We start from the raw sequence: 13,697 nt of genomic DNA, 5'->3' as shown, positions 1-13,697 counted from the left end.
TCGTCGCCATAACCTACGGAAGTGTATTTCAAGACCGGAATGTAATCGATAAGTCGAAGTCGAACTAATTTTGACTCTTTCCAGAGTGAACAAAAGAAAAAAACACATGGCGTTGGTGGGGTCGTAAAATCATCCTACCTCCTAACGCCGACTTGCGTTCTATTTATTTTAAAAGAAATAAATGACTTGCACGGTTTTGCGAGAATAAATTAAACCACTTCGCTAACATTTCACTGCCCGAGGTAGGTTGCTTTCTTGCTTTCTCTTTTCTCTTTTTTCCACCATGGAAGAGAAGCTACGTCTGTCGTTTTGCAACCTGATTTTATGTGGGAAATTCTACTGAGTACAAAATACGTTTCATGGCGATTGATATTCGGTATCGGTTCGCCGGATACTGAATGGATGGGAAAGAATAGAGAATGGAAGGCTGGTTTGCCGAAGTTTCTCGAGTCAATAAATACTAAACACCCACAGAATTCACTATTGAAATGCGAGAAAGTACAGAAAGTAAGTAGAAATTCCAAAGCATACAGAAGAGTTTTGCTGGAATTGAACAGAGCTGCTCGTTAATCTTCCTGCCGGGGATTCTTCCGTGATCCCCAAAATGTCAAACAACTCGCCTGTTAACTTTTCCACGACCTAGCTGCTGCACTGTGTTTACATTCAACAAAAAGAAACGAACTATGACTAGATTCTTGTTAAATGTATTTCATGCTCCCTTCCTTCGCACGAGCGCCTCAAACTGAGGCAAACTTGTGGAAACTTGACGATGATGCTTAATGATGCTGGAGACGACGATGCCGATGGTGCCGATGCTGATACAGGACCTTCCTTGGACGTTCCCTGGCGACTGTGCGATTCGGATCGATTCGATTATGGAGTTGGAAGTAATTACGCCAAAAAAAGCCAATGCTTTTTACTTTCGCAAGACTTTCTATCCTTCCGTTTCCGGCACCCTGCCATCGTTGTCCATCTCTTGCTCCAACTGCCATTTAGACACGCAGAATGTACTGCGAAGCCATAGGCATATCTTTCACTCCTTCTCCTTAATTTTTTTCCCTTCTTTTTCTATCATTCCTTAATGCTTCTTCTCTGTATTTCCCTCTCTTTGTAGCACGAGGCAGCATAGCTAACTGGTGAAGACAACGATCCGTTTTATCTGTCGAGAAGAGAACCAATAGACACACGTGGTCTTAATTCTGGGTTCGGTAGTTCGTTGAGCAGAGTTGGAAAGCGTCGGTGTACTGCATGCAAACGTGACCTAGTGATAGTTTTCACACACATCCGTCGAGCTAAAGGTCATGGTGGCGGAGGTGTTGTTTTCGTCGACAAACATTTTTAGTTCGTAAATGACAAACCACATTGAGGTTCAACAAACAAACAATATTCACAAAGTACTCCATTACATGTGGTCCGTGTATGTACAGTTTTCTATTGTAAACTAATCGTGCCGTATGGAGTTTTTATTGAAATCATATCACATGATAAATATTTGTTTTGCTTTAACTCGTATTTGATTGTTTAACCTATAATAATGACAAACAACATCGATAACTTTGCGTAAAGCAACACACAATATACATAACGGGACATTATCAAACGAACCGAAGAAACACAACTCATTCAGTCAAAGTAAATCCCGGAAAGAAAAGTAAAATACAGGGGATCAGGAATAAACCGAACGAAATGATAAAACAGTAACAAATAAAGCAGGAACGACAAGAAACAATACCACAGACAAACTTGGTGAGACATGCATTGTAACGATTTATTTTCCAGCATAGACACAAAACTCAAACATTCTGCACACCGACCGCGAAACAGAAGAGGAATAGAATGCATCATTTTGTACACAACGAACAAACGAAGGCGTGTATCCTTTGGGAAGTGTATGTATGTGTATGTGTGTGTCCTTTTTTGATAAGAATCCTTATCACAAAGGTGTATGATAGTTCGACGATTGTTCGGTTCCGCCCTCCGGTGAAAACAATAAGTTAGCGAAGGATTGTTGATGCACAATGATTCAAAACAGCCACGTTTGTTGATTGATATCCATTAGCCAGTCACGCTAACGCTCTTTAATCTTTAATCATTCAGATTTTGCACAGATAGCACAATTCGAGACCATAGTTGCATGTGTTCGTTTTCGTTTTCCCTCCACCTTTTGTTTACCTCCTCCGGCGCACACATACTTCCCTCGTCTTTTACTATAGCGTGTCTTGTGTGGACATACAAATTTACCGATCAAACTAAATGTACACCTTGTTTCCAAATCAAAGTTAAATAAAATCAGGATTTCAACGAGATGGTAATATAATAATTTCGACTAGGATTCACTCTCCATTGCAAAGCAAACGCTTGAGTTAGTGTACGGTTGTCTGTTGAAGTTTTCTTATCCATTGTGTTCACAACACTGTCCACACTTGTTTTTTACAGCAATTGTTAGTTCAAACGCGTGTTAAACCATAAACGACATCGGGGAGAATCAAACAATCCACGCATGACAACCAACAGATTTAAAATGTACACCATTTCGAAACGAAACAAATTAAATAGGGGAATTAAAAAACTACACTCAAACGAAATAGTTTAACAACAATAAAACAGACTCCAACGGAGAGTTTTTTTTTCTTTTAGTGGACCTCAAACTGTCAGATCTTCTCGTTGGTTTCTATAGTGATAGTGAGTATCGTGAGAGTTAACTAGAAGATTCTTTCGTTTACTAAACACTCGTAAAACGCCGTCTGGTCGGCCGGCTCCAGCTTCGCTTCGATTACTCTATGTTTGCGATGTTCTAGTGATCTTATTGATTGACTTTCGCCTTAGTTTGATTTCGGTTATTTCGATTTTTCGGTTTGTTTCGCCGCGAGTGGTCCAAGGTTTTGGTGAGTATTCGATAAGAAATTCGGTTTGCGTTAGCTGTTCCAAGGAAACTCTATAAAACATTTCACCAACCGCCTGGGGGAAGGAGGTAGTGTGGGTGGCAAATGGGGAGCAGCGAGGCAGCTGCCTGTCGAAGCTGCTGAGATTGGCTTAGTTCTGGTCCTGTTTCTCTTTGCCAGCGAGAGCAAAAGTGGACGAAAATAGTGATCTAGTAGCTGTTGTCGTAGCAGAACAAGCAACAGGCTGCCCTACTAGAAGTGATTTTGTTGTGGTGATGGTGAGGAGGAAGAAGTAGTAGTCGGTTTTTGGTAGATGTAGAAGCGTAGTGATGGTAGAAGTACTAGTAGTAGTAGTAGTGGTGGTGGTAGTAGAAGTAGTAGAAGAACAAGTAGTAGTATTGGTAGAAGATAGGACGCTATTTACATGATGACACATTTGCCCTTCTCGGCCCAAGGATTATTCTTCTTGTCCGGTGCGTGAATCAGCGGATCATTCTTTTCGTTCTCCTCCACGTATTCTCGCATGCTGGAAAAGAGGAATATAAGTGGTTAGTAAGTGGACTGAAAGTCGCAAAAGTGCTCACTACGTTAGCCGGACAGGTGCTATAATAAAACGATGGTCAAGGATACAGGAAAAGGTTTGAAAATTCGATGGATATTGGTAGTAGTAAGAAATGTAAGGAAATATAGGAATTAAAATATATTTCTAGATAAACATTACATGAAGTGAAACAAGAATATTTATCCTCTAAAATATACTAAGAAAAAGATTGTTAGTACTTTTAACATTTTTCTCTAGATACATCAGAAAGCAACTGGTTAAATGCCTCCTCCTTCTGAAATCTAAAAGGATCATAAGCATTTAAGGTATTTAAAAGCAATTCTTTTGAACTTGGTCGCTGCAGGGCCGGTCCAATCCAAACCTGAAGAACGCGTGGAAAACGACTAAAGAATGAACGTTCCCAAACACCCCGATTTCCCCCCTAGTCTTTCCACCCTCTCGCTCTTTCCCTTCCTTTCTTTACAAAATTGCTTTTGAGATTGCAATGCTTTCGTTTCCATGACAATTTTAAGATGTTTCGACCCAACCCCGGGGGGCTTAAAGTTGGTTGCTAGGAGTTGTTTGTTAAGATTGGCTGAGTGTTGTTTTTTTTTCTTATATACCAGATACATCTTCTATGCCTTCGCAGAACCAAACCCTTGAACCTTACCGGAAAGCTGTTATTTTTAAAATTATTACATTCCAGTTTCGCACGCTTAACTCTAAAAAGGATTTGTAACTTCCTTCGTTTTTTTTTCACAAAAAAATTTGAAAAATAGCAAAAATATCATGGCACAGAATAATTTAACGACACTCTTCTGAGTGGAAAAAATAATGCGCTAGCACGGGATGTAAAGTGCTCTCAAATTTGCTGTACGAACTAGTTTGTGGCTCTGCTTACGAATTTATTTGAATTACAAATGCGAGGTGTCACCGGGGCTCCGAGATACGCCCGGGGGTTTTCGGGCCAGGATTCACAGCTGGAGACTCAAGGCATAGTCAATTAAATATTGAACAGCACAGCGGGTAAATGTCCCATCTTCCCACAACCTCTTCAGCTAGGCGCTGGTATTTGATGTATTTTTAATCAGCGACGCAACGGAGCACAACTTTCCTAGAAGGACACGGCCGGGGTTTGCCCCGTTTTACCGGATGTTGATAAGAAATGAAGGTGCCTCCCGCGCTCCGATTGATGGACTTAGCCGAGCGTGAAAATAATAAATCTGTCTGTCCGATGTTGAAAGGAAACATCGAAACGAAACAGGAAACATTCCTTTCACGAAGCGCTGATCACCGGAGGGAGCAAACTTGAGAAATTTTCAGAAATATTCAGTTAACAATTACATGGAAAATTTTGTCTTAAAAGGTGAAATACCATGTCTCTTATTTTGCAGGTAACATCAGGACGTAGAGTTGCAATATTGTTCAGAAAAACGGTGGGAATATTATTTGATTTGAGGATTTTCAGACAAAAATGCCTTTTCTTTATGCCTTTCCCGTTCCCATTATTTCAGGGATCTTCACAGTTTCAACCAAAATCCTCTTCCGTTGGCGCCATATTAGATCCAGTTTTTTTCCCTTATTTTCATCATCTTTGCCGTAATCATCGAAAACTGATTCATCCGGGCGAGTGACAGCGCTGAGCAGGGTCTTACGGTTGGGCAACATAATAAAACCACACTTTGCTTCGTTCGCTCGCCTTCGCGTTTTCATTTCAACAAAACCTCCCACCCAAACCACGCTGGCAAATGAATGCGTGCGGAACGGGAAGGAATTTTATTTGCGATGTGTCACCGTTGTCACCGAAAACGGCTGAGCCCATGCAGATGGAGCTGGATCAAGGACATGGCACATGTAGCGTACGACTGACACGTTTTGGGAGGGATATGTGATTCATGCTCTTATCACGCAAAGCAACCGAATGGAAGATTCGAGAGCTTTGCGCTGAATGGCGGTGCAGTGTAGCACACCGTAATTGCGAAAATCACTCGTACTTATCCAATCGATAAAATTGTAATACGAACGACTTATTTACTTTCCGAATTTGAATTGAGTGTATAAGTAACATGAAAATTACTGGTTCGAATGGAAAAACGAAGGAAAACGGAAGACTGTCTGCGACGCCGATGATTAATTTGAAAATCATGTCGAAGAGAAATGCCACCCTCCGAAAAGTAATCAAACAACTGGCATCATATTGAAAGCGTAATAACGCTGAGAAAAGTTTGGCGACGAGCAAAATAAAAGAAGAAGCAAAAAGAACATCCAGGCTGTTGAAATTCTGACATCAACAGCGGGAAAAGCCCGATCCGCGCCGCTCTCGCTATCGATCGCTCCGTACTACCGTGCTTTCTGGTTACGGGCAAAACTTTTCCTTGGTGCGATGATGGGATGTTGAACAACATGTTTGCATATGCATAGAGTATGTTGGCTTTGCTGGATACAACCATCCAGCACGCGTGTTTGCATATGCATACAATATGCATGATCCAGCAACGAACCAACCTACGAGGCCTGGGAGAATAAGTTGGAATGCTTTATCGCGCTGGTGAATTTATGGAATTCGCTACGCAAAGTTCGCTCGCAACTTGTGGTGCGGAAAATCTTCCGGTTGAAAATTGATTTAACTCGCGCTTTCGTTGAAAAATGTTCAACTTGAAAGACTTCTCTTCCGCTGGTTCTTGCTGTATGCCGGCGTTATCGACGCGATGATGATTCACTTAGGCATCGGCTCGCATCGCGCCGGAAATGGACGACGGCGAGAAATTGATTTATGGAAAACCGCAGAGCGGTGGCTCCGGAGGCAATGCCGGAAGCTCCCCAACCAGGTCCGGTGGTTTTGCTTCCACAATTCTGTCGCGAGTCAAGCTGAGCGGAGAGAAGTGAAGCGCACCGGAAGCGAATCGGCTTCCGCCGCCCGAGCAAAAACACGGGCGTGAAATTTAATTAGTCCTCCATCGACCCAAAGTGCGGTGGCTTTTTTGGGAAAGGAGGTCCAACGGTACGGTGTAAACGATGACCGGGCTAGAGATACCGAAGGCATTTGTAAACAGCGCGGGAAAACAAGTTTTTAACTGGAAGGTGGTGTCAAGAAAAATGAAACAGTTTTGATGAAAAATAATTTGTATGGAATGCATAACTCTTGGAATAACAAGCAACAAATATTGCTAACCGTGTTGAAATCAAATTTTGTGGTTAGGTCTTTGTGAAATCAATCAAACCGATACCATCCACAAGCAGACCAATAAAGAAGCATCGTTCAGGCCACTGAAAGGTTATTTCGGAAAAGGGTCTTTCAAAAGCACCGTTCCGATCGTTGCATTCCCACGGTTTGATCAAGCATTTCGCAATCATGCGTAAACTTATGATACACACTGAATTGGTACAAGTGCGGAAATTTTCCATCAACCATTTTTTTGTTTGTTTCACATCCCTCGACCCGAAAAAACCAATCAGCGTTTCATTTGAACTCCCCGGAAAATCCGTGCTTCGTAAAAATGTGTATGCCGGAAATTTTATTCCCACACCTTCTCAGACCCTTTCGCAAAGGGGATGGGCGGGCTTTTATGCAGGGGGGGAGGGGGGGGGGTGCGGGCGCTGTAATGCGAAACGGGAAACGGAGAAATAAATCCGTTGCCATAAACCCTTCGGTGCTCTCCCGCTTTCACTGCAAGTTTGTTCGTTCGCGATCACAAAAAAAAAAAGAAATAGCTGTATATTTCAAGGACAGCGAAAAGAAAACGAAATAAAACAAAACATCACATAGCTGTATTCGGCACGTTCCGACGGATCACAGAATGAAAGCAATAAAAATGATGCTTTCATTCCGGTGCACTTAATTTCGCGCAAGAATCTTGGAAATCTGCCACATCTATGAGCTCCATCACCCGTGGTTCATTATTTATGTTGGCGCTGTTGCTCCCAGCAACGGTCTTTGATGTGCGCTGGTGTGCGGGGGCGAACGGAAGATAGTTGTTGGAAAAAAAATAATTCAGCATTCGGGAAAACCAACTCGCCAAGCATTGAAAAGAGGAGAAAATGTAATGAAACATCCTAGGAAAATGATGCTTAATTTCGCTTGTACCCGCTCGTTAGACGCCATTAGGCACGATAATATGTTCAAAACATAGACAGCTGTGCGCGTACTGTCACATGCATGATTGATGCTGCTTTCCTGGGTCCATGTTTCCTGCTACGACTCCTGCTGATCTGTAATCATCCGTAGCCTAGCTACCGGTGAGATAACTTTAGGTGTGTGTGCGTGTGGGAGAAGGGACCAACATTTTACCGAACGAAGTAATTAAATTTTTCCTGCCTCTGTGGGGACACCGTTTTCGCCAGAACGACATTATCGCAGGCGGAAAGCACGGATGGTTCATGTAAGCCACCAACGCGGATGGAGGAAACAAATCATCCATTTCCAAAAACCAATCAAGTGTGTGCGAGATGTGGTGTTGCTTCTTGGAATCGACAACAGAAAGAAATCCTAGAACTGTGGAAATGGCAGGGTTTCCTAGCGATCGATCGTCTAACAACATTTCCGTAGGAAATTAAAGAAACCATGGCAATAAAAGGAACAGGAAGAAATCGTCAGCTAGAGAAACCAAGTTCTAACATATTTTAATTATAGGCATATTGTTTGAAATTTGATTTAATTTTATTAAGAAAAGCAAATTCTACGAAACATGAAAAAGAAATTAGCTGCAGCCTGTATATTATTTCTAAATGAAGGCGGAAGCTCATGTGTCGTGTATGATGAACGATATGCGATGATAATAAATAGTAACGAATAATTTCCTGGCACATGTAGCTCGTTATTATAATTGAAAGGGAAAGAAGGACAAAAACTGTCCCCACGTCCAATGCTTCGATCAGTCTGGATGCCTTTCCCCAATCAACGGTAACATTTCCCTATCCCCTTGCACCTAGAAAGCGGGAAATCAATTCCCCATGATAATCCTGTTACATCAAGGCACCGTTTGCTCCATTTCCCTGGGGACTGGTGGAGAGAGGGTGTTGGGTAGGGATGGCTGGGAGAAGCTTTCTAATTGAAATCCAATTAGTTCGTACGACGCCAACATTCTTCCAGGTGAGGGATATTTATACGCCGGAACTATTTTCCATGCGCAGTTTTCCATTGGCCTGGGTTCGTTCGTTTGTAATGGGCCATTAAAAAAACTGTTTTTCTTCCCTTAACTTTTATTTATTTATAGCCCATCGCCCGACCATCAACCAGCATGTTAAGCTGGCTTTCAGCCACGAGGTCGCATTCATCACGTGCCGCGAGAAACGTAATCCATTATCAAATCCTACCCCCCCATTCGTCTATTTTCCCAGTGTCCCGAATCCTTTCCCTCCTACCACCTGGGGGAAACAAAACGATACCAACCTACCCGGCATAGGAGTTTTTCCACCTCGCGTGCCTCGTAGCTTCCACTTGCTCTTGGTGGCGCTGTTCGCCCGTCCGCTAAGTAGCTCGGGTATGATTACTTTTCATTAAAATTTCAATCACGACCCGGTGGCCTGTTTATGCGGTGAGATTGCAAATCGGGCGGCCGGGCGGGGGCGTTTTTCCGGCGACGAATTCGTTCGTCCCCGTTCGCTCCACCCGGCGCACTTCGCTGGTTAGTAAAGGTGTTAGGTAGGTTTAGTTGTTGGTAGTCATGGGTTAGCGAGGGGTCAGTCATTAGCGAGACGGATTGTGTCTTTTTTCCTCGTGTCGCTTCTACAAACTAGTTGGTTAGTATTGCATGCAGATGTTAGAAATGTTAGTGAAGGTTAGTAAAGTTTGGTTAGCGTTCTTAGTACTAGGTTTGCAGCACGATTGTATTTTCACTGAGCAAGGCTAGACGCTTATAAAATAAATATTATAAAGACAACTTTTTGAATAGATAGACGAAATAAATTTCTTATGCTTAAAATAAAGTGAACGAATCTTACAATAAAACTTTTCCATTCTCAACCATCCTCATCAACAAATGGGAACAAATTTGAAACAATGCAATCGAAAGCTCTCCAAGACGGTTCCATTCTCAATCTTCTCCAAGAACGTTTTGTCTGCAGCATCCTTTTTTACAACAAGCAACTGGTGACCGAAAGGCTTTTTCTCATTTCAGAACGAAACATGCTTGATGAAGCAATACGAAAGCAGCAGGAAGACGAAGCAGAAACCGTCCCGACGGAACAATGAAACCTTTCAATATTGAAATTAACAGTTTCATCACGCGGCGCGAGAAAAAGGCTTCAGGATGTGCCTTGCAGTGCAACCACTTTGCACGAACATCTTTCCGTCAACGTTTTTCCCTGTTCTCGCCACTGGTTTTCCTTCCTGCTTGTGCCTCCGGCGGCATGGTATTGCGTCCACTGTCTTGACACGGAAAATAAGAACACGCACAAGCCTATGGTGCAGTGAGGAAGACCCGTTTCCCGCCCCGTTTCCACGACACGAAACGGATGATGGAAAAACTTGTTCGTGCCTTTTGGCCATACTCGGCTGATGGAAGCGTCGCCAGCCTGCCTCCGTCCACTCCACTTCTGATGCATGCCCGCTTGGTCGTGTTACGTTTCCTTCACATTCTTAGGCGTTGTGTAGGGCGGTAATTTTTGCTACTGTTGCGCTCAAATTGACCATCGCATTGTGGCGGTTCCGGTGAGCTCTGCTGTGAGCGCGAGAAGATGAGCACGGCGACATTATTAGAACATCGTTAGCGATAAGTGGTGCCCTTTAGGCTTTCCTGCTAACGAGCAGGACGGCTGGGCGTAGGCACTTTTAATAACTCTGCAAATTTACTTACGAAGCGACTGCTCTGTTGTGCAATGGCTGATATTTCCCAATGGAACTTAAGATTTTGCAATACATGGAAAATGAGGTGCATATTTTGGCAACATCAAGTGATAAAATTTATTCTAAAGTCATATACCAATGCGGCTCTATCGAACGCTTACCATGTAGTGTATTTTGAACAAGCAGTCTAATTAGATCACCACACAATTTCGGCAACCTAAAGCCACTAACGTTAGCACTACCACTCCGACTCCGACTCCGACACTCCCTGCGGAGGTTTGCGTCAATGATCAAACATCGGTCAGCGATTGGCTTTTTGTGGGGCTCGATTACAGAGCGGTATTACTCGCTCGCTCAGGCCCCTAGACCACTCCCTCGAGATGCTTTGATGAAATTTTCGCTAATCCCTGGCCAAAAATGGTTTAGCGATGTTCGCTCGACCCGACGGCCGGCCGAAGCCATTTTCGGGAAACATGATATTCCTGGGAAATATCCCGAAGGGTATTCGATGAACTTTTGCTGAATTAGTTCATCGAAAAACGAAAACGCAAACACACAAACAACTGTTCTAAGGAATCCAACCAATGTTATCACAAACAACCTATGTTAACAAATAATTTTAATGTTTTCTAATAAGTAAATAACGTCAATGAATTTCAATCATCTTCTGAGTGTATCAAGTTCATTATCGCTTTTAGCGCTTATAGATTAAAAACCAATTTATACATATAAATTATACTGTCTTTACAGGATAATGTTCCATAAAGTTTTTTTTTCATTTATCTGTCTTTATTTTCTGTTTAACTTTAGATATTGATATTGATAATATCAGTAAGTATATCTCTAAGCAAAATTCTTATAAGACTTTTCTGTAAGAAGGGTATGAGGTTACGAATATTTTATTCCTTTTTTTCAAGCACTAACAACTTTGTTTATGATAATTATTTGGATGCAAAACCATTCCTATTTCAAACAGACACCATCTCAATTTGTCAGTAGGGCCGTTTTTGGGAATAATCAAAACAAAATTAACTTATGATCCAAACTCCAAAACTACCAAATGATGTTGGCAGTTTAATAAACTTGTCGAGGAAAATGGTAAGATGGATGCCTGTGCTACTGTGCAAGTATGAACCGACAACCATCTAGCTTACATTCCATCCAGAACAACCCATTTGGTAACCAACGTCAAACCCACATCGGGGTTTTGTTAACCAAATGGAGGCACCTGGTGCACGTTTCTGACACTTACTCCCCCGGAGGGTTTGCAAACCCTTTGCGCTTCTTCTTCTACTCGTAGCGAACGCACCTTGCCGACAAACCCCAACCCAGCCCGCACGAAGGCGGACAGCCCCGGGGCGGTTCAAGATCTCCCCCCCCCCCCCCTTCCCCCACACACATCAAACGCACTCTCTGCAAGAACGGCGTTTCCTCCGACTCATGTTCTCGCTGTGGAGGTTTGCCACCACCAACACCACCATTAGTGGTAATTAATAACCTCCGACCTGGTTCGCTTTAGTAGGGACCGGGTAAGGTGAGGGAGTTTTAGGTTGATGGGCCCCGGCGATAATGACGATAAGAGCGCTAAGGGAAGCGAAGCGATCTCTATCGCCGCTGGAGAGGAGGCTGTGATTGTTCTGTCTCTTGTTTTCCCACGCTCGAATCGAAAAACGATGATGCGTCTCCACCGTGCGCTATAGAAACCTTGGTCTACCTTGGCACCGTTGGGAGGGTATTTATTTTCCCACTTCCAACCAACAACAACTAGTGCACACACGCACACACAATGCCAGTACGATTGGCGAGAGAGAAAAAAAAGGTTATCGTAAGATAAGAACGATTGAGCCGTCGATGAAGCGCGTGAATAAAGATCCCACCCTTGTTTAGCATCCCCTTTTCGGTCTGGCCCAACGAACAAATGCCGCTACAACCCAGCCCGCGCAGTGTGCCACAATACAAGCGCACTTTGTACGGCACTCCGACACACACACACACACACGCGTCCATTTGTATCATCCCCCTCTGTTAGTAAGTGGTTCGTCCGCATACTCATTGTTCGGGCGGTTGTGTTCAGTGCTCTAGCATTAATTCTTCACTTGTGCCTGAAAACTTGTGCCCCCCCTCTTCCACGTGTTTCACACACACACACACACCTTCACACTACACACCCCACGCCCGACACCCCTCTGGGTCTGGAAAAACTCACTGTCGGCGGGGTGCCGTTTTCCACTTGGACACCTTTACCCGCCCCGTTGTTTTCCAGCGATGGAGAAAACCGATTGCACCAATACTGCTGTACGGTCAAGCTTCCCTCCCTCCCACACGTCCACCGCCCTTCTGGCTGATGGGGTTTCCGCTCCTCCTTCCCTACCCAAGGCATGCACGAGGGTTACATATATCGATTTTTCCCACATCCGTTGACGTCGGGCTGACTTTTGTCTCTTCATCGTTTGTTTCCGTTTTTCAACAGTTTCGATTTGTCTGCGTAACTAATGTTCCTGTTCGATTCCATCGGGTTTGTGTGGATTGTTTCATGTAACTTTGCGATTGTGTCGCGTTTCGTGCTTTTCCGGTTGGCGTACCTTCCATTACTGCTCCCCTTTCCCCTTTGGTTCCTTTCACGCACACACACACATACACTCACACTGGTCACACGCCACATTTGGTCAGGTGCACCCCTGTGCTACCCAATGTGCAATTTGCCGCAGCCTTTCTCGCAAGTCACTTGTCACTTTTTCGGGCCGAAACCCGTCCCGTTGGCGTGGCCGTTTAACCGTCCTTTAACCAATACACACCCCGAAAATATCGACTGATGGCGACGGGCGAACAACCAACCCCCTCGCTAAGAAGTGGATCCTTTTCCGCTTTCGCTTTTCGCGGTGCCCTTTTTTCCGCACAGCCATTCACACAATGACTCATTACCGTGTGTCCCCTCCCGTCTCCAGGTAAAGGATTTTTCACTCACCGGAAATGAACGGGAAAGGTAATCGTTATACAAACGGGTTTATCGATTCTCCAAAATCAAACTGTTCAACTAAGGGCTCACAAAAAGTAAACGAAACCAACTGAAACCAACCACTGGTACACTGGACAGGACTAGAGGGGTGGGTTTTGGGGGTGGCTTGGGTGGTACTTACGCTGCGATACTCTTCGACAATGGCCACCGCTCCATCGAGGCCTGGTACTTCATGTTTTCGATCTGCTTTTTCAGTGCGTCACGGTCCATGGTTGCTAGAATACTGGGATCCATCGTGCCTGGAAGGTAACGATGAGCGAGAGTTTAGTCGAGTGCTTTACCGTGGTGGTGTGCGTGCAATTTTCGGCCCAATTCATCTCCGGGGGTAGGGGTGCTGATAGCAGTGCGCTAGTCTACCGTTTGTTCTCGAGGTGGGGAAAAATTAGGGGAAATGTGTAGCCATCAAAAGGGAAATATCCTTAGTACACCAAGGAAAAGTCTGGGTTACCTGAGGGGGGAAATTGTACGAATTAG

General features: G+C 43.9%; 1 protein-coding gene across 2 annotated transcripts; it reads right to left on the bottom strand.

The window, feature by feature from the left end:
- Positions 1–1,098: 1,098 nt before the first annotated feature.
- LOC131285161 (guanine nucleotide-binding protein subunit gamma-e) lies at positions 1,099–13,458 on the bottom strand. Of its 2 annotated transcripts, XM_058314030.1 has the most exons (3): positions 13,345–13,458; positions 3,307–3,408; positions 1,099–1,159 (listed from the first exon to the last, which is right to left on the bottom strand). In XM_058314030.1, the coding sequence occupies exons 1-3, from the start codon at positions 13,455–13,457 to the stop codon at positions 1,156–1,158; spliced, it is 219 nt and encodes a 72-aa protein (XP_058170013.1). In that variant the 5' UTR covers position 13,458; the 3' UTR covers positions 1,099–1,155. The 2 variants fall into 2 exon arrangements, with proteins under 2 accessions (XP_058170013.1, XP_058170007.1); XM_058314024.1 differs by lacking the exon at positions 1,099–1,159 and having other exon boundaries at positions 2,632–3,408.
- Positions 13,459–13,697: the final 239 nt, after the last annotated feature.

This window comes from Anopheles ziemanni, chromosome 2 (assembly GCF_943734765.1).
Source record: "Anopheles ziemanni chromosome 2, idAnoZiCoDA_A2_x.2, whole genome shotgun sequence".
Taxonomy (NCBI): Eukaryota; Metazoa; Arthropoda; class Insecta; order Diptera; family Culicidae; genus Anopheles; species Anopheles ziemanni.
The sequence above is the reverse complement of the archived record's forward strand: the minus strand, read 5'-3'. Positions and strand labels throughout refer to the sequence as shown.